Source organism: Jaculus jaculus, chromosome 1 (assembly GCF_020740685.1).
Source record: "Jaculus jaculus isolate mJacJac1 chromosome 1, mJacJac1.mat.Y.cur, whole genome shotgun sequence".
Taxonomy (NCBI): domain Eukaryota; kingdom Metazoa; phylum Chordata; class Mammalia; order Rodentia; family Dipodidae; genus Jaculus; species Jaculus jaculus.
The window spans coordinates 231,834,384-231,853,901 of NC_059102.1; the positions used below are offsets into that span (position 1 = coordinate 231,834,384).

General features: G+C 43.2%; 1 protein-coding gene across 3 annotated transcripts in view; it reads right to left on the reverse strand.

Moving 5' to 3' along the window:
* Positions 1-19,518, reverse strand: part of Abcc12 (ATP binding cassette subfamily C member 12) — an 80,978-nt gene that overhangs the window by 6,588 nt on the left and 54,872 nt on the right. For 2 of the 3 annotated variants that reach the window (XM_012950214.2, XM_045136609.1), the window contains 2 exons: positions 8,071-8,257; positions 881-970 (listed from right to left, as the gene is read on the reverse strand). In XM_012950214.2, the coding sequence (XP_012805668.2) occupies positions 881-970; positions 8,071-8,257 (277 nt within the window). The remainder of the gene's footprint in view (positions 1-880; positions 971-8,070; positions 8,258-19,518) is intronic. The other variant, XM_045136603.1, reaches the window with a different exon arrangement.

The window sequence follows — 19,518 nt, forward strand, 5'->3', positions numbered from 1 at the left end:
ATGCTTTATGCTTCAAATATTTATAATATTTACAGAATTTGGACTTGGGATTCTAATTTTAAATGTATAATTGAATAATTGATTTTAAGCTAAAAGCTTTCTGTTTATATATGGCATGGGAACTGTCATGAGAACTTAAAGCTCACCATATTTGTGGGTTTAATTTATTAGATTTATACAAACTCTGGAGGGTTCATTTGTTAAAGCAGATCATTGAGGTACTTAAAAAGGAAATTGAATGTAGTAAATTTTAAAAGGCAGCTTTAAATGTTTTAAAGTATTTAATTAAGTTTGTAAGTGGGGCCAAATACCATCCAAAGGCCCTTAACAGTGATTGGTAGGCTTGGTTAGACCTCTTTTCAGAAGAGTAGCTGTATTCGTAAGTTGAACAGACAAACTTACAAAGAAGAGTGAAATGGTCCTTATGCAACTGACAGCTTTAATCAAATGTTAATTTTTTAGAAGCCAGGCTTGGGCACTAAATTGCTTTTTCTGTGTATAGAAACTGCTCAAAAGGCGTTTTTTTTGGGGGGGGAGATAGAATCTTACATTCAACATCAAGAATATTGGATTATACTGTAAATACAGGTTTTAACAAGAGATCAAATAGAAAAGATCCTCTTTCATATAAAAAAAAAGATCAAGCCGGGCGTGGTGGCGCACGCCTTTAATCCCAGCACTCGGGAGGCAGAGGTAGGAGGATTGCCATGAGTTCAAGGCCACCCTGAGATGACAGAGTTAATTCCAGGTCAGCCAGGACCAGAGAGAGACCCTACCTTGAAAAACTAAGAAAAACTAAAAAAAAAAAAAAAAAAAAAAGATCAAAATGTACCAGCCAGAGAGAACCTGCCCCTGTCCTGGTCACACACTTGTTTCTTACCGAAATGTACTCCCTGAGTAGCTCCACAGAGGTGAACTTGGCTTGCGTTTCTATGCCCGTCCGCACACACACCTGCAGCAGGCCGCTGAGCTGTCGGGAAGGGAAGGAACAGGTAGCTGCTATGAGTCCCCTTCCCTCCTCCCCTCGGTTCTGCTGTTCCAGGTTTTGGAGGACCGCCCCTGGGGAAGAAGCCCCCAGGCCTCTCTCTGGCCACGTGCAAAGGAGGCCTGCAGTTCTAGTCAGGCCCCCAGAAGCAAACATTCCTGTTGGAGTGTTTTGTCTTTAAACACTTCCTTTGTATTTGAAAACAAATGGTAATTACATGTTCCTGGCGCTCCAGATGGTGAGAATCATCCCACCACCTCACCACTTGATCACTCTCTCTTCCGAGAGCCAGGGAGAGAGAAATGCTCTGGAAAACCCAATTGCTGGGAACCTGCTCCTTGCTGCCACCTAGCAGGATCCCACGTCCCTCCCTCCCCATTCCATCCCAGCCAACAAGACACCTTGAAAAATCACAAGAAAATGCCAAGCTATCAGGCATATCCTCTGGCTTCAGGTGTGAGAAATCAAAGTCCAAAATGAGGGAGGTGATTTACTAAGGGTCCCTCAGAAGCTAATCTCAAAATCTGAGTGCAAGGTCAGGTCAAAGGATGTCTCTTCCACTGAGGAGGAATTAGGTCAGGACAGAGGGCCCAGAGTCCAACATCTGATCCAGCCTATGGAATCAGCTCTCTCTGCCCTCATTCCTGAGCCAGCCCCTGAACCCAGAGCAATCAGCTCTCTCTCAGACTCACCTGAGCCTGAGGATAAAGCCCACTACAGTATGATTATAAGTGAGTAAGGCCTCCTTTTTCACCTGCCTTCAGCTTTCAGGTCCCTGCTCTGTTAAGCCCCCTCATCAGCCCATTCATCTGGGCTGAAATGGTGGGTAACCCTGACCCCCTAGTTCCATGAGGGCTCCCTACCCCCTCCCGCCTTCCACATGGCAGGAGCTCTCCATACTTTGCTCCTCTTTCCTTCTCTTAATTGAATAAAGTCTCTCTAAATCTTACCCTCTGGTCTGTGGATTTTAACTCTTTAAATTCATAGGACAAGAACCCAGAGTACCCTAAATTTATTGGCAAGAAGCCACCAAACTCCCATTATAGCCCCATTGTAAATGATATGTCCATATACAAATCTCCAGGACCTGGGAATATTATCTCATTTTGAAGGCAGCTGTGCTCATCACTATACCACCAATGCACATTATTATCTCCTTCTGAAAAGGATTTATTGGTGCAGGTGTCATTAAAGACCATGAAAACATCCTGGATTCTCCTGGGTGGGTCCTAAGTCCAATAACATATGCCCTTATTTAAAAAAAAAAAAAAAAGGAGAGGAGGGGGCTTCTAAGAGACAGAGGTAGGAGTGGTGCAGCTCCAAGGCAGAAATGCCACCAGCCACTGGAAGCTGAGAAAGACCCAGTATGGTCAGCCTTCCCTGGAGCGACAGAGGGAACGTGCATCACCTCACACGTTACAGACTTTGACCCTTCAAAACCATGACAGAATGAGTTTTTATTTTAAGCCACCATGATCATGGGAATTCAGGGCAATACGCTTAGCAAATGACTAGCTAAACCCGTGGTGTGTCCTGGGACTTGTGAAGCCTGAGGGCTGACTGGAGCCACTCGTTCCCTTGGACATTGCTCAGGCTTGTCTGGCTGTGAGAACCCCTCTGGCCCCCTCTACCTGCCCTGGGCTTAGATTGACAGTAAAGGACCAGTTAGCCCATGCGGGGGAGGCAGGGCGTACCATGGGAAGAGGCAAGGTTGGCCATCTTTCACTGAGTAGTATACATTTCCAGAGCAGGCATAACGGGCCAGGCATGGGTAGGACGCAGGCTCACTGAGGTTGAACATGATAGACAAAACCTTTGCACCTGAAAGGCTCATAGTTTAGTGGATGGCTGGATGGCACACAGGAATGCCAGTAAGAAAGGCAAGGATGGTGTGGGAGACTGGGCTGACCTTAGCACATTGGTTGAGAGGAAGGCTCGAGTGAGGTGTTCTCATGGGCCAGCTAAGCAAGCTCTGGTAAGCAGCAACTAAGCGGCTTTCACAGAAAAGAGGCAATGGGTCTGGAGAGATGGCTTAGCAGTTAAGCCACTTGCCTGTAAAGCCTAAGGATCCGGGTTCAATTCCCCAGTACCCACATAAGCCAGATGCACAAGGTGACACGTGTCTGGAGTTCATTTGCCGTGGCTAGAGACCCTGGTATGACCATTCTCTCTATCTGCTTCTTCCTCTCTCTCTCTTTCTCTCTCTTAAATAAATAGATAAATAATTTTTTTTAAAGAGGCAATGCAGGGACTGGAGAGATGGCTCCGTAGTTAAAAGCCAATGCTTGCAAAGCCTGTTGGCCTGGATTTAATTCCCCAGTACCCACATAAAGGCAAATGTACAAAGTAGAGCATGTGTCTGGAATGCATTTGCTGTGACATGAGGCCTTGGCATGTCTATGGTCTCTCTCTCTCTCTCTCTCTCTCTCTCTGCCTCTTTCACTCTGTCAGTCTTCCTCTCAAGTAAATAAATAAAAATTACAAAAAAAAAAAAAAAGAAAAGGTGGGCCTGGGGAGATGGTTCATCAGTTAAAGGTGCTTGTTTGCAAAGCCTGCTGGCCCAGGTTCAATTCCCCAGTACCCACATAAAGCCAGATACACAAAGTGGCACATGTATCTGGAGTTCATTTTCAGTGGCTAGAGGCCCTGGCATGATCTCTCGTTTTTTCTCTCTCTCTCTGTCAAATGATAAGTAAATAAATAAAATATTTTAAAAGACAAAAAGAAGCAATACAGACAAAGCCAGTGAATAAGACAGGTGTGCAGCCACTCCAGGCCCTCAGAACTCTTCTCAGTCTGCCTCGCCCACCTCCCTACTTAACACAGGCCTCAAGCTTCCTGTTTCTCTTGACACTCCTCACCTGCCCTGGCAGCATGTGACAATACCCACAGACATTTTGGGGTGTCACAAAATAAAGAGGGAAGTAATACCGGCAGGCAGAGGACAGGGAGGGCACTAAGGGCCATTCAAGCTGCAGGTAGTTCAATGCCCTGTCTGCCTCACAACGCTCCTCGGATTCCAACCCTCCGACCTCTCTACTCAAGCCGCATGGACTTCCCAGCTCCTCGGCCAGGCCAAGTGCACGTCTATCCGGAGCTTTTCCCTGGCCCCTCTGCCTGAAGAACCTTCCTCTCAGTCATCCTTGGCTGGCTTTTCCTTTTGTTTTGTGGTTTGGTTTAGTTTAGTTTAGTTTCCTTTTTTGAGACATGGCCTCACTATGCTGCCCAGGTGGGTCTGGAACTCAGTCCTCTCCCTCCCCAGCCTTCCGTGAGTGTTGGGATAATGCAGGCTTGCACTGCTCTGCCCAGCTTCCTTGGCTGGTTTTTCCTTGTTTGGAATTCAGCTTGAAATCCCCCTCCCAGGAGAGGCCTCCACTGGATGTTGGATGCAGTACTGCCTCTCCTGACAAGATGCTTCCCTTCTTTATCCCGGTAACACACACTCTTTCTGATGCCTTCTGAGTTACCGGCCACCTTATTTATTTGAGCTCTCCACTAGAATGTAAGCTTCTGAGGCTCCAATGTGTCCAGACTGTTTATTACTGGACCACAGCAACTGGTGCAGCCTCCTGCTTTATGACAGTTGCTCGGGGGTATCTGGTGAGTGAGTGAATGCCCTTGCAGAGGACTCATGAACATATTCTGACAGAAGAGTATCAGCTCTTCAATGCCTGGCACAGTCCCACCCTCTCTCTAGGACTTGGGACCCTACATTGACACATCCCTGGCCCCAGTAAGTGCATATTCTCCACTGAGTCATGCAGCATCTGTAATTTCCATTGTTTTTGTGCCCTGTCACACTGTACATCAATTTCTCATCCATCTAGAGAGTTTCCTCTGTTTTCAAGTGAAAGCACTAGAAAGTATGACCTTAATTTGGGCAAGCTGTTTTACTTAGACCAATTAAATGAAACCTTCCAATGTCATCTATTTGATAGTTTACATGGCAACAGCAACTGGAGAACTCTACCAATAAGAAAAACTGATTATCCAAGGAAAATGCATTTCCTTACCTCAGAGCACTGAGAGTATAGTTTTATATATCCTCCTTCCCAAAATACCATTAAAATAATATCAGAGAGATTTTCAAAAAGAATAGACCTTCAACATCAAGGGGATGGGAAGAGACTTTAGTTCATGAAAGACTTACAAATTTCTGCTAGGCAGAAAGAGGATGAAAGCCTGTGGATGAGACAGAAGCAGGAGCTGCATCTGGGGTTTGGAGTGTTCTATCTAGAGGAGCCCAGAGCCACTCCATGTGTGAGAAGGGGGCCCACAAAGAAGCAGTTGATACTCTGTGTATGGAGCACTATTCCTGGTGCACCCATTTATGTCCCTCCCTCCTCTTCCTCCCAAACACACACAGACACTTTCCCTCTATGCATGTGGCACACCTGCCTATGAACACACACACACACAAATTTTCTCTAGAGAAAGTCAGTTAACTACCTGGTGATTAAATGGGGCTCTAAGAATATGACCTTTCATTTAAAAATAAAACAAAACAAGAAAGCAGTTAAGTCTAGCATTCGAATGTTTTCTCTAAGAGAAGCCAGCCTACCGAGAGTTAGAGAACTTTCCAGAAGAGGAGATAGGCATTTGCAACCCTGAAAAATCAAACCAGTCATACATTCTGAACTACAAATGCACACCTTTAATCCCAGCACTCAGGAGGCAGAGGTAGGAGGATCACTGTGAGTTTGAGGCCACCCTAAGACTACATTGTGCATTCCAGGTCAGCCTGGAAAACCCTACCTCGAAAAATATATATGGGTTAAGAGACAGATGAACAAACCAATGCAAGACAGAGCAAGAACTGTAAAAAGAAGAAAAATTGACCCAGGAGAAAACATATAAATCCAAGAATAAAGGGAAGCTTTAAAGAGAGAGACTCTAATGTTAATATCCTTAGAAGAATTAAAGATATGTATTTCATCCACTTAAAACCAAAAGAGAGCCAGGCGTGGTGGCGCACACCTTTAATCCCAGCACTCGGGAGGCAGGGGTAGGAAGAGCGCCATGAGTTAGAGGCCACCCTGAGACTACAGAGTGAGTTCCAGGTCAGCCTGAGCTGGAGTGAGACCTTACCTCAAAAAAAAAAAAAGAGAAAAGAATAAGAATTTGGAAATTCAATGTATGAATATATGATTGCCCCACTTAAAATTCAAAAGGATGTCTTGATAACAAAGCTGAGAAAAATTCCCAAGATAAAGTAAAAGATAGGAAAATAGAAACTTTGAGATGGACAAGAAATACTAAAGAGTGTTGCAAAAAAATCCAATAAGCATCAAGTATGAGTCACAGAAAGAAAACAGGAAAGGAGGAGATTGTCAAAATAAAGATGAAAAAGTGGGTAGTTTTCTGAGTTGCAAAGAGACTTGACTTTCATCTTGAAAGAACAAACGGAGCCATGTGGGGGTGCAGAGTGCAGGGGTTCACCCTGGTCATCCCAGCGCTTGGGAGGCTGAGGCAGGAGGCTCAAGACGTCAAGGCCAGCCTGGGCTACATAGTAAGGCCCTGTCTCAAGATAAATAAAAATGAATAAAAGAGCCCATGTCATTGAACATAATATATATGTTTTAAATACCTAAATTCAGATGCCTTGTCCTAAAATTTCAGAGCACCGAGGGTAGGAACTTCAAGGGAAAAGATTCTAAAGAGGACATGGTAAAGCATGTGCCCAGGGACCAGACTCAGATGAGATTCACACAAACATCTGCTCAAACCATGACTCGCACAAGGAAGGGGCAGGTCTTGCTGGAGCTCAGCTTTCTCGTCTGCAAAGCGAGACTTGCTGTGCCGGCTCAGGGAGGCTGAGGAGGGCAAGACCCGAGGCAGGGAAACACCGTGTGCTCGCCTGGCAGACCAAGCGTCATGGGGATGGGAAGAGACCGACTTCAAAGGGGAAAATGCCCAAGCCGGCAAAGGCTGTCAGTAATAATTTGCTTATGTCCACCTAGAGTTAGAGAACTTTCCAGAAAGGTACACAGGCAGATGCAACCCAATACTATGCTCACCCTTCCAACAGCGCTCCTCCCATGGTGAAGCATCCCTGGGAGGGGATGTGACTCTGCCCTCCACCCTAAACCAACTACCCTGCTCTCATCAAACCACTCATGAGTTCTTGGACACCTACATCAATCCAGACAGTAAATCTTGGGCTTTGTCCAGTGGCCCAGAAGGGAAATGTTTTTGCCTGCTTTCCTCCTCCTGTAGAACTCCAAGGCCGCAGGCCACTGCTGCATGATTACAAGGGAAGTCATCACAGGAGGACGAAGCTAAGAGCCACGATCCAGCTATGTGTGAAGCCCACACAACTGCCCCAAGTTTCAGTGATCTGAACCACTAGACCCTCTTAAATTCTTTAAAATTATTTTTATTTGCAAGCAAAGAGTGAGTAGACACACAAGGGCCTCCTGCTACTGCAAATGAACTCCAGACGCATGTAGCACGTTGTGCATATGGCCTTATGTGGGTACTGGCGAATAGAAACCAGGCCAACAAGCTTTGCAATTAAGTGCCTTTAATTACTAAGCCATCTCTCCAGCCAATAAATTTTAAGTAGTTTGAAATTTTTTATTTAGTTGCAAGCAGTGAGACACTGAGAGGAGACAGAGAAAGAGAGAATGGGTACACCAGGACCTCTAGCTTCTGCAAACAAATTCCAGATGCATGTGTCACTTTGTGCATCTAGTTTACGTGAACACTGGGCAATCAAACCTGGGTCATTAGGCTTTGCAGGCAAGAGCCTTAACTGCTGAGCCATCTCTCCAGTTCCCTCCCTAGCCAATAAATTTGAACACTTTTCCTGTCATTGTTGGTTTTCAGGTAGGTTTCACTCCAGCCCAGACTGACCTTGATCTCATTCTGTAGACCTAGGCTGGCCTTGAACTCATGGTGATCCTCCTACCTGTGCACATCCCGAATGCTGTGATTAAAGGTGTGTAACATCATACCCAGGTCTCTTAAATTTTTAAAAACTTTTCTGAGTTTTGTGACATAGTCATCTAAGAGGAACCAGCCCCTCTTGATAAGACTCTGAGCCAGAGCCTCCAGGCCAAGCTCAACCTTGTGCCAGCTGTTACCTGGATGATGTATGACAATGACAAGCCTTTGGATGAAGCACTGATTGAGGAGAAACTCAGGGTCACCAACAAGGCCACAGCCAAGGTGACGATGTTCATGAGGACATCCATTCGGAGTGCAAACCACCTGAGAGCACAGTTGAAGTACAGCAGGTGGCTGGAGTTCTTATCGTTTAGCACCTTAAACCTAAAATTGAGAAAACCAGACAGAATAAGAGGTCAGGCTCTGCTTCCAAGGAATGAAGGTTGGAGCTCCTTGAGGAACAAAAAGATTTGTTAAATCAAGGAACAGTGACTTCGTGCAAAAATGAGCATATATTCACACTTCTGTCTGGCCCATCGAAGGCATTTCTGATTTGCACATATTCTGGGAAATCCTGTGTGGCAAAGTTGACAAGTGTGCTAAGTGGGCCCTGTCTGTGTTTCCCAGAACTGGCAAGTGGAGACACAGCCAGGAGCAAAAGCAGCTGAGAACTTCAGACTTGAGCTTCACAGGGTGCACTAGCTTGAAGAAGCTATAACTGGCACCCACGATATGCAAAGAGAGTGTGGAAGAGGCCACCTTCAGAGACAGCCAATGGTGCTGGTGGAAGAGCATTGGCAGGGTCCTCCTCCCACCGCCTGACAGACAAGGGCAGGGTCACTACTTAACCTTCACACAGTGGTGCATATATGTAATTCCAAGAAAGGAGGCTTAGGAGTTCAAGGCCAGCTTGGGCTACATGATAGATCCTGTCAATCAAACAATCACACACACACACACACACACACACCCCTAACAGAATCACTGCTTAGATAGCTGAGGGTCTCTTCATGGAGAGAAAACAGATATCTTGTGTCCCTGTTGAATATCCACTGAGCTCCAGGATGTGCTGAGAGAAAGAGCATAGAGGAGAATGACAGAAAGATGGGGAAATTGGACCAGGTGTGGCACATGCCTTTAATCACAATACTCCAAAGGCAGAGGTAGGAGGACAGTTGTGAGTTTGAAGCCAGCCTGGGACTACAGAGCGAAATCCAGGTCAGCCTGAGCACGAGTGAAACCCTACCAGAAAGAAAGAGGGGTGGGGGAGGAAGGAGGGAGGGAGGGAGGGAGGGAGGGAGGGAGGGAGGAAGGAAGGAAGGAAGGAAGGAAGGAAGGAAGGAAGGAAGGAAGGAAGGAAGGAAAAAAGGGAAGGGAAGAAAAACAAGAGAAGAAAAGAGAAAGGAAGGAAGGAAGAAGAAAGAAAAGAAAGATGGGAAAATGGGGGCATGATCCACCCTTGGAGGTCCTCATTCCCTAGACATAAGCAGGGTGTCCACTGCCAGTTTCTGCAGGTTAGAGCTGACAGTGCAGAGTGAAGGTGACATCTAGGCTGAAATTGAGCCAGGACTCTCCTCAGCAAAAGCCTTCCACAGCCCAGGGGCATGGTGACATGCGGCCAGGCCGAGATCCTGAAAAGTCAAGCAAATTGTGCTGAATAAAGGTGCAGCACTGGAGGGGACTGGCTTGCACTGGGACCTCCGCCCAGCCACTACATCTGCACAGTGAGCTGACTCAGTGGTAAGGACCTGTACACAGGAAGGAATGGCCCAGGGTCTGGGTAGTCACGTGAGGCTGTTTCCCTCCTGGTCCTCTCCCCTGTTCTCCTGAGCCACTATCAGAGACCAGGGTCACAGAACAGGTGTGGGTGCGAGAAGAAAACAGGGTGCTTCCCGAGTGCAAACCTGTTTCCCATCCACAACATACATGCATACATACACACTGCACATGTGTGTGCACACACACAGCCCAGTCTGCCACGCCCAGCCTTTAGGGGAAAAGAAAGCTTTGACTTGACTAAAGTCCAAAGCTAGAAGTTTAACTACCCATTTGCTATAAGAGACATCCAATTCCATGGCCACTGAAGGCCTCTTGACCATGTGAGAAGGGGCTTGTCAAAACAATTGGTGGAAATAACTGAAAAGAAAAGGAAAACCAGCCAGGTGTGGTGGCACATGCCTTTAATCCAGCACTTGGGAGGCAGAGAGGTTAAGAGGATCACCAAAAGTTCGAGGCCAGCCTGAGACGACACCGTGAATTTCAGGTTAGCCTGGATTAGAGTGAAACCTTACCTCTAAAAACAAAAACAACAAACAAGGAAAAGGAAAGCTTGAGAGGAGTCTTGGGTATGGACCGGTACAGTGGGAAGGGCGCAGAGGAGGCTACAGCTATTGTGTGCTGAAGGTAGCATTTGCAAATCTTGCCAGAAACCTGCAGATAAATCTATCAAGTTATCATCTAACTTAATAAATGCTACTTTCAGCAAAGACCAGGCTTTTTGCCATTTTTTTTAACAGTAAATTCCGGGACCCCAGCTCATATTCAGACTGGTCTTCTCTCCTCAGTTAATGATCTCTGAAAGTACCGTCACAGACAAGCCCAGAAGTGTGCCTCACTAGCAGTTTTTTTTTTTTAATCTAGTCAAGTTGACAACTGAAATTAACCAACAGAGGACACAATTATACCTAGACATATCAAATATTAAAGCTATTTTATTAGATATTTATTTATTTAAGAGAGAGAGAGAGGCAGATAAAGAGAATGGGCACACTAGGGCCTCCAGCCACTGCAAACCAATTCCAGATGCATGCTGTGCATCTGGCTTACGTGGGTTCTGGGGAATCACGCCTGGGTTCTTAGACTTTGCAGGCAAGCATCCTAGCCTTAACCATTTAGCCATCTCTCCAGCCCTAAAATGATCGTTTTAAGGAGAGAAAGCAAACCTTCCCAAGTGGAAATCCCTAAGGAGATACAAGACAACTGCTCTACCCACCTTCAGGTTTTGCAAGTCAGCCGGGGACTTGGCCTGGAAGTGCCTCTCACCAGCCATCCCGGGCTCTCCACAGCTCCTGCTTCCTGTTTCCACTCTAGCTTTTTTCGTACCAGAGTTTAGTTAAAAAAAAAAAAAAAAAATCCCAGCACCATGATATTTGAAATAGAAATCTGTCTAGTGGCAAATGCAGCATGTGTCACAAGCCCAGGCTCTCAGGAAAGTGAGTGTTAGGAGAGGGGGGAGATCACATCAGTCACGCGAGGCGAGGCCAGGCTCAGCTCGCTGAAGGATGCTCTGCTTGGAGGAGAGGCTGCGGGGAGACCGCGTGTCTTCTGTGTTCAGCTTGAAGAGCTGAATGAGTCCAGGGATGATGCCCTTCAGGTTTGGATGTTAGAAAGGTCTCTGTGGTGAGGGACTTGGGGCAAAGGCTGTGACCTCAAGGGAACATTGAGCTCCTCAGCAGCAAATGTGATTGTGAGGCAGACAAAGAAATTAGACACAAACAGTGAAGTGCCCAGCATGAGCTCCTTCTATTCCTCCTCCTCCTCCTGCTGAGACAGGGTGTGTCTATTCCGGCTGCCTCCACCTCCCAAGTGCCATGATCACAGGAGCGCGCCATATGCCGGCCTCATGTTACATTCTAAGGACTGAAAGAACGTCTATGTGGCAGAGAGTGCTACTAGTCGGCCACACTCCACCGGCATTCCCTCCGTTGGACATAGCTGGAAGATGTTCCCCCAGTTCCTCTGCAGTCAGTTGAGTCTGTGTGATTGAGATCCTACCAATGAACACGCGAACAGACTGAGCTTCTTTGCTGGGATTCAGCCATAAAAATTTCCCATCGGGAGCCTTTAATCCCAGCACTGGGGAGGCACAGGTAGGAAGATTAGCATGAGTTTGAGGCCACCTTGAGACTACATAGTTAATTCCAGGTCAGCCTGGGCCAGAGTGAGACACTACGTTGAAAATCCAAAAAAAAAGCCATGGGGATCCATCACCTTCCTCCTTGCCCTTCTCTGCACATGACTTTTGATAAGGAAAAGCCCCAAATGCAAAGCAACTGCACAAATCTCTTTCCTCGACTTGAGGAGGAATGAACCTTACTCATGGTAAGATCCCAAAATGTGGGGTGGTTTGTTACTTCAGTGAGCTTTCTGTGACTGATAACTTTTTATCTTTTATATTTTCCAAGGTAGCAGACAATGTAACAAATTTTATTATGGGATTTTCATACACAATACATGTATACCATTTTACTTGGTTCTTAGTCATTCCCCTTCCCCATTGTTCTGCTTCATCCCTCCAACCTCTTTTGCTGTTTCCCTCTCTCCCCCTAAAAAGTCACTTCTTTCATGTCATGCCACATATATTCCATTACCTTCTTGTCTTTTCCTCCCTCTCTGTCTTAAGATCTTTTCCTCTCTTCTCACAGTCCCTTTTCTTTTTTTTTTAAGTTATTTATTTATTTGAGAGACAGAGAGATAGAAAGACAAAAAGAAAGAGACAGACAGAGATAGAGTGAACATGGGCATGTCAGGGCCTTCTGCCATTGCAACCAAACCCAGACACATGCACCCCTCTATGCATCTGGCTTTAAGTGGGTACTAGGTAATCAAACCTGGGTCACCAGGCTTTGCAAGTAAGTGCCTTTTAACCACTGAGACATCTCTGCATCCCATCACAGTCCCCTTTTTATTTATATGACCTGCATGCATATACACACATGCATATATAATATACATTACTTATAATATATAATAATATATGTCTAAATATGAAGTCTACATATGAGAGAAAATATGTAGCATTTGCTTTTCTGAGTTTACCTTATTTCATTTAATATAATGATCTCCAGTTCCATCTATTTTCCCACAAATATAGCAACTTCATTTTTCTTTATAGCTGAATAAAATTCCATTCTGTACATGGGCCACATTTTCCTTATCCACTCACCTGTCGATGGACAAGTGAACTGGTTGCATTTCTTAACTACTATGAATAGTACACCAATAAACATGGATGCACAAATATTTCCGTGATGTATCTTAGAGTCCCTTGGACATATACCCAAGTGGTAAAACTGGGTTATATGGTAGTTCTACTTTTACTCATTTTGAGGAACCTCCATACTACTTTCCACAGTGGACACACCAGTTTCTACTCCCACCAACAGGGAACAAATGTTCTTCTTTCCCTGAAGCCTCACCAGCATTTGTTGTCCTTGATTTTCTTGATGACAGCTATCTGACTGGGATGAGGTACAGTCTTAAAACACTTGTAACTTACACTCCCTCAGTGGCTAAGGATATTGAACACTTTTGCAAATATTTATTGACCACTTCTAGTACCTCTTTGGAGAAATATTTATCAGTTCAATTAGCCTGAAAATTGATTGGATGATTTGAGTTTTAGCAAAATATATATATATGCATACACACACACACACAAGTATGTATGCATGTATGCATATATATGCATATATACATATATATATATTTCTGTATAAATTAAAGATATTAATCCCCTATCTGATGAGTAATCCATAAAGATTTTTTTTCCTATTCTATAAGTTCTTGGCTCTGTTGAATGAATTTCTGTGCTGTATAGATGGGATTTTCTATTAATTTTGTTTGTTTCATGCATTCACATTGTTAATTTTGTTATTATTTCCTATGAAATTGGAATCTTTCCAGAAAATCTTTGCCTATGCTCTATTTTGAAGTATTTATCTGTGTTTTTCTCCACTAGTATCAAAGTTTCAGGTCTTAAATTTAAGTCTTAGAATCATTCTGAATTGGTTTTATGCAGGGTGAGAGATATGGATCTAGTCTTATTCTCATGTAAGTGAATGCCCAGTTTTCTCAACACGATTTCTTCAAGAGATTATCTGTTTTCAAATATATGTTTGTGACACCATTGTCAAAAATTAGGTGGCTGTAGCTGTGTAAGTTTATTTCTGGGTCCACTATTCTGGTCCACTGGGCTATGTGTCTGCTTTTGTGCCCGTACCATGCTGCTTTGTTACTATTGCATTCTAGCAGTTTGAGATCAGGCACTGTGATGCCTCTGGCAGTGTTCTTTCTGCTTAGGATTACCAGGGATAATTGGGGTCTTTGGGGCTTCCATATGAACCTTTGGATTGTTTTTTTTTTTTTTTTTCTTTTTCTGTTTCTGTAAAGAATATAATTGGGATTTTGATAATATAAATTGAAATTTGATGTGGCTTGCATTGGATCTGTAAATCACTTTCAGTAATATAGTTTCACAATATTAATTTTGCCACTCCATGAGCATAGGTTTTTCCATCATTTAATACCTTTTCAGTTCTTTCTTCAGTGTCTTAACATTTTTATTGTAGAGATATTTCACATCATTGGTATGTTGTTTGGTTTTGGACTTTTGCATATGCATGTGTGTGGTATTCATGTGTGCATGTATGTTCATATGTGTGTGAGTACACATGCATGTAGAGGAGAGAGGACAATGTTGGGTATCTTCTTCTATTATTCTCCATCCTATTCTTTGAGACAGGGTCTCTTGATAAGCCCATAGCTCACCAACTCTGCTAGACGGGCTAGCCAGTGAGCATCACAGATTCCCTGTCTTTGCCTCCCAGCAATGGGATTACAGGCACCCGCCACCATTCCTAGCATTTTTAGGTGAATGCTGGAGATCCAAACTCAGGTCGTCACATGTACAGCAAGCACTTTACCCACAGAGACATTTCCCCAGGCCCTTCGGTAATTCTTTAAAGCAATTGTGAATGGGATCTTTTTCCTGATTTATTTCTTAATAAGTTTGTTATTGATATATAGAAAGACTACTGATTTCAATGTCAATTTTTTTTTATATCCTGCTACTTTTCTAGAAGTGGTTCTCTGAAGAGTTTTCTGCTTTAGGCAGAATCATGCTAGATGTAAATAAGGATAATTTGACTTTTTACTTTCATATTCTAATCCTCTTTATTTCTCTTTTGTCTTATGGTTCTAGCTAAGACTTTGAGCACTGTTTTAAATAAGAGCAGTGGGAATAAGCACCCCTGCCTCATTCCTGATTTTAGAGGAAGTACTTTCAGTTTTTCCCCACTTCGTATAATGTTGGCCATAGGTTTATCATATATATCCTTTATTATGTTAATATATATTTCTTAATTCCTAGTTTTTTCTATGCTTTTATCAGGAAGAGATATTGATCTTTATCAAAGGCTTCTTCTGCACCTATCATGTGATTTCTGTCTTTACCCTATTTATGAACTATACTACATTTACTGACTTTTGTTTGTTGAACTAACCTTGCATCCCTGGGATGAAACCAACTTGCTCATAGTTATGATCTTTTCAATGTGTTCTTAAATAATATTGGCAAAATGATTTTGAGAATTTCTGCATCTGTCAAGGAGATTGGTCTATGGTTTTCTTGCTTTCTTGTGGTGTCCTTGTCTATTTTTGATATCAGATTAAATGCTGGTTTCTTAGAAACAGTTTGATAGTATTCCTTCCCTTTCAATTTTGTTGAACCATTTGAAAACTATCAGTGTTAGCTCTTTAAGTTTTTAGAATTAGGCTGTGAATCCATTTGAGCCTGAGTTTTTTCTTAGTGGGAAGACTTCTTAGTACTGCCTCAACCTCATCATTTTTGTAGGTTTTTTTTTTTTTTAAGATTTCTTATATCTTCTTGATTTAATTTGTCTAGAAACTTATCCATTTCTTCTGCATTTTCCATTTTTTGGAACATAAGTTTTCAAGGTACACCCTAATGGCTATCTGGATCATGTTGGATATGTTGTTAACCTCTTCTGTTCCAGCTCCCATCTTATTAATACTTCTTTCTTCTTGTTATTTTGGTTAGTTTGGTTAAGGCTTTGTCAATTTTATTCATCTTTTCAAAGAATCAACTTTCTGTCTGATTCCTTGCACTGTGCCTTTAGTCTCTCCATTTCATTAATTTCTGCTCTGATCTCATTGTACTTTGCCATAACTGTTACTGAGTTTGGCTTCTTTTGTCTGTATTTTTTTTTTTAAGATCTTTGGTAACATTAAGGGTTTTTGCCATGTTACTTATTTGAGATTATTCTGTTTCTGTTTTTTTTTTTTTTTTTTTTTTTGGTTTTTTGAGGTAGGGTCTCACTCTAGCTCAGGCTGACCTGGAATTCACTATGGAGTCTCAGGGTGGCCTTGAACTCATGGTGATCCTCCTACCTCTGCCTCCCGAGTGCTGGGATAAAAGGCATGCGCCACCATGTCCAGCCTGTTTTTTTTTTTTTTTTTTTAATGTCAGTTCTCATAGCTAAAAACTGTCCTCTTAAAATGTCTTAACTGTCTCCCAAAGGTTCTAGTAAGTTGTGATTTCATTCTCATTTGGTTCTTGAAACTTTTGAATTTTATTCCTAGTTACTTTAAAGACCCACTGTTCATTCAAAAGTAGGCTTGCCTCCCCAGCAATGGGATTAAAACAGGTTATGAATTATTGTTTGTCCTTTTCTTCCTCCCTTAGTTAGTATTAGTAACTTGCTGATTTGCTGTGCTAGACATGACAGATTCCTTTATAGGTCTCCTTTGGTCAGCTGTTTCTCTCATGAATTTTATTCTTTCCTGTGTTCTCGTAATTGAGGCTTTCTTCCTCCTTTGTGTATAGCATTCCCTTAAATACTTTCTGCAGTGCTGGCCTTGGTTGTCATGAACTACCTATCTACCTTTGTGCTTAACATATTGAAATACTCTCATTTCACCTTCAATTTTAAACGGCAACTTTAGATCTAACTATTTGGTTGGCAATTGTTTACTTTCAGGGCTTAAAGCACACCATTCCCTGCTCTCCTGAGTATCAGCGTTATTGATGAGAGATCTGCTATGGTTTGGATGTTTGCAGCTGAGTTGATATTTCCCCTTTACCACTTTTAATATTGTTCCTTTGCTTTGTCATTTTGACATCTTGAATAACATGTTGTGGAGAGCATCTTCCCTGACCATGTCTTCTTGGGGCATCTTAAATGCTCCCTGCATTTGGATGTCCATTTATTTCTCTGCGGCGAACCCCCTGACAAGCAGGAGAAGAACGACCAGCAAACGAAGATCCTTCTTGATCACACTTTATTGGAGAGCCACTTGGTTAACAGGAAAGCTGATGGCGAGGGGCGAGGGGCGCAGGAGTGTAGCTGCTTTTATAGGGCAGAATACTACGGGGCGCCTGCTGATTGGCTGCCATAGGCTCACCCGCCCACAGGAGCCACGGGATAGGCTCGGGACAAGGTGCGTCAAGCGCATGCGCAACCTCAAGCGAGGTTGGCGCCAAGGCGCTGCCTAAATAAGGAATTGTTTACCTCAAGACTGGCAGGAAGCCAGTGCCATCTTGTAATGGCGTCTGCATTAGCTCCCTACATTTCTCTATATTTGGAGTGTTTCCTGCTAAAATTTCATTGAATGGATTAGCTGACCCCTTAGTATTTATCTGAGCTCCTTCTTCTGTCCTGTGGATTCCTGGGCTGTCTCTTGATTGCATCCCAGTGTTCTCAGATGCTGTGGTCATGCTCATTTACTTTTTTCCTTATCAATTTTATTGAAATGTACTATTTCCTGACCCTTCCTCCATCCATGATATTCTTTCCTTGGCTTGATCAAGTCTATTGTTGATGTTTTCTACAACATTCTTTATGTAGTTCACTGACTTTTTCATTTCTAACATTTATATATCATTTTCTTTTAGTTCTTAATTTTCTTGCTGAATTTTTCTTCTATGTTACAGACTTAGGGATTTCTTCATCCATTTTCCCCCTGTATGTTGCTAACTTTCCTCTCCAGATTCTGTATGGAACCCATGTGCTTGTTTGGATCCTTTCTTGGGTTACTGATCATTTGTACTGGGAAGCTGTTGAAATCTTCAGCTGGCATTTTATGTAAGTCAGTGTCTTTGAGTCCAGCAGTTGAAGATGTATGATCTTTTGGAGGAGATGTGTTGCCTTGATTTATCTTATTTTCCGTGATGAGATTTTCCATAGCTGTTGGTTTGGATATCTCTTCAGTTTTGTTGGGGTGGGGGGAATCTTCTCATTGACCAGCTGATTTTTATGTATTTTTAAATTAATTTTTCAGGTTAGCATAAAAAGTAATTGGTTTCATCATGGCATCTTCATGTAGTGCCTTCCCAGAGCCCCTTCTTCCTCTCTGGCTTGTTACCTTTCTTCCCTCTGAGCAGGCAAATTTGAGGGCTCAAACCCCAGGATCACTTTTGAAGGAGTCTTCACTTCCCTTCCTACCATCGGGGAGCCACATGGCTGGAACTGTATTTGGCACTGCTCCTTTCCCATGAGTCGCCTATGTTTTTGGTCACACTTCTCAGGCAGCCTATCACCAGCCTCGAGCTCTTTTCTCTTTCTCTCTTTGGCATAGTCTCTGTTTTCACTGGGCCACCATGGCAGCTTGTAGTCTGTCATCTCACCTGGAAGTTGTGACTTACACATTTTCTATGGTTTGTTAGAAGTCTGTAGCTGAGAGACTGCAATGAAACATACTAATCTAGTCTGTAAAGCTTTAAAAAGAATGAAACTAGTCTACCCACAAAATGAAAAGTCTTTACAAAATTGTTTTTGAGCTTTGGTAATCCCAACACTTCAGAGATGGATTCAGAAGGATTGCAAATTACAGGCCAATCTAGGCTGCATATCAATCAAGACCTTATCTCAAATATGTATGTATATATAGTATATGTAATTATATGAAGATGCTATGTTAAATAATTTCTGAGAACTAAACATTGTTAGTAAAAACAAGAAAAGAATGGAAATAAATAAGGTTTGAGTATTCCTTATATTCTCTGATTCTTGGGACCAATAATGTTTTCAATTTGGATTTCTGGATTTTTTTTAAATGTTGACATATTTACATATACGCAAGAAGATGCCTTAGGAATGAAAACCAGGTGTAACCACAAAAGTAATTCATGTTTCATCTCTACCTTAGATATCCTGAAAATTATTCATTCAATTTACCTTTTGAATATTGAGTATTGACCATAGGACTTTGTACATCCTAGTCAATTCCTGTGCCAGTTATCTATGCCCTTATCCATTTTTCTTAACTATTTTTATTTATTTATTTGGCAGAGAGAGAGAATGGGCACATCAGGGCCTCCAGCCACTGCAAACGAACTCCAGACACCTACGCCCCTTGTGTATCTGGCTAACGTGGGTCCTGGGGAATCGAACCTGGGTCCTTTGGCTTTGCAGGCAAATGCCTTAATTGCTAAGCCATCCCTCCAGCCCTTAGCTATTTATTTGGAGACAGGGTGTCACTAAGTTTCCCAGGCAGGCCTTGAACTTGTGACTCTTTGCCATAGCCTCTGAGTAGCTGAGAATATAACATACACCACCAGGCATTAAGGGTTCACTGCATCTTTTAGGGGAGGGCAATCTCTAATAGCCAGTGGGAGGGCGCAGAGGGGAAAAAAAGGGAATCACTGATTCCCTCGCTCGCGGGTAGCCCAGCAGACCCCAATCTCCCCCAAGCAGCCATCCCCACAGTGCCAGCTTCAGAAAACTCCCACACTTATTGTAGGAAAGGGGACCCAGGCCAGGATAGTTCCACTTGCCTCAATGCACAGGGGAAATCACCCTGCTACCCCCGCCCATGTGTGACCTTGGACAGGCTCCACCCACTGG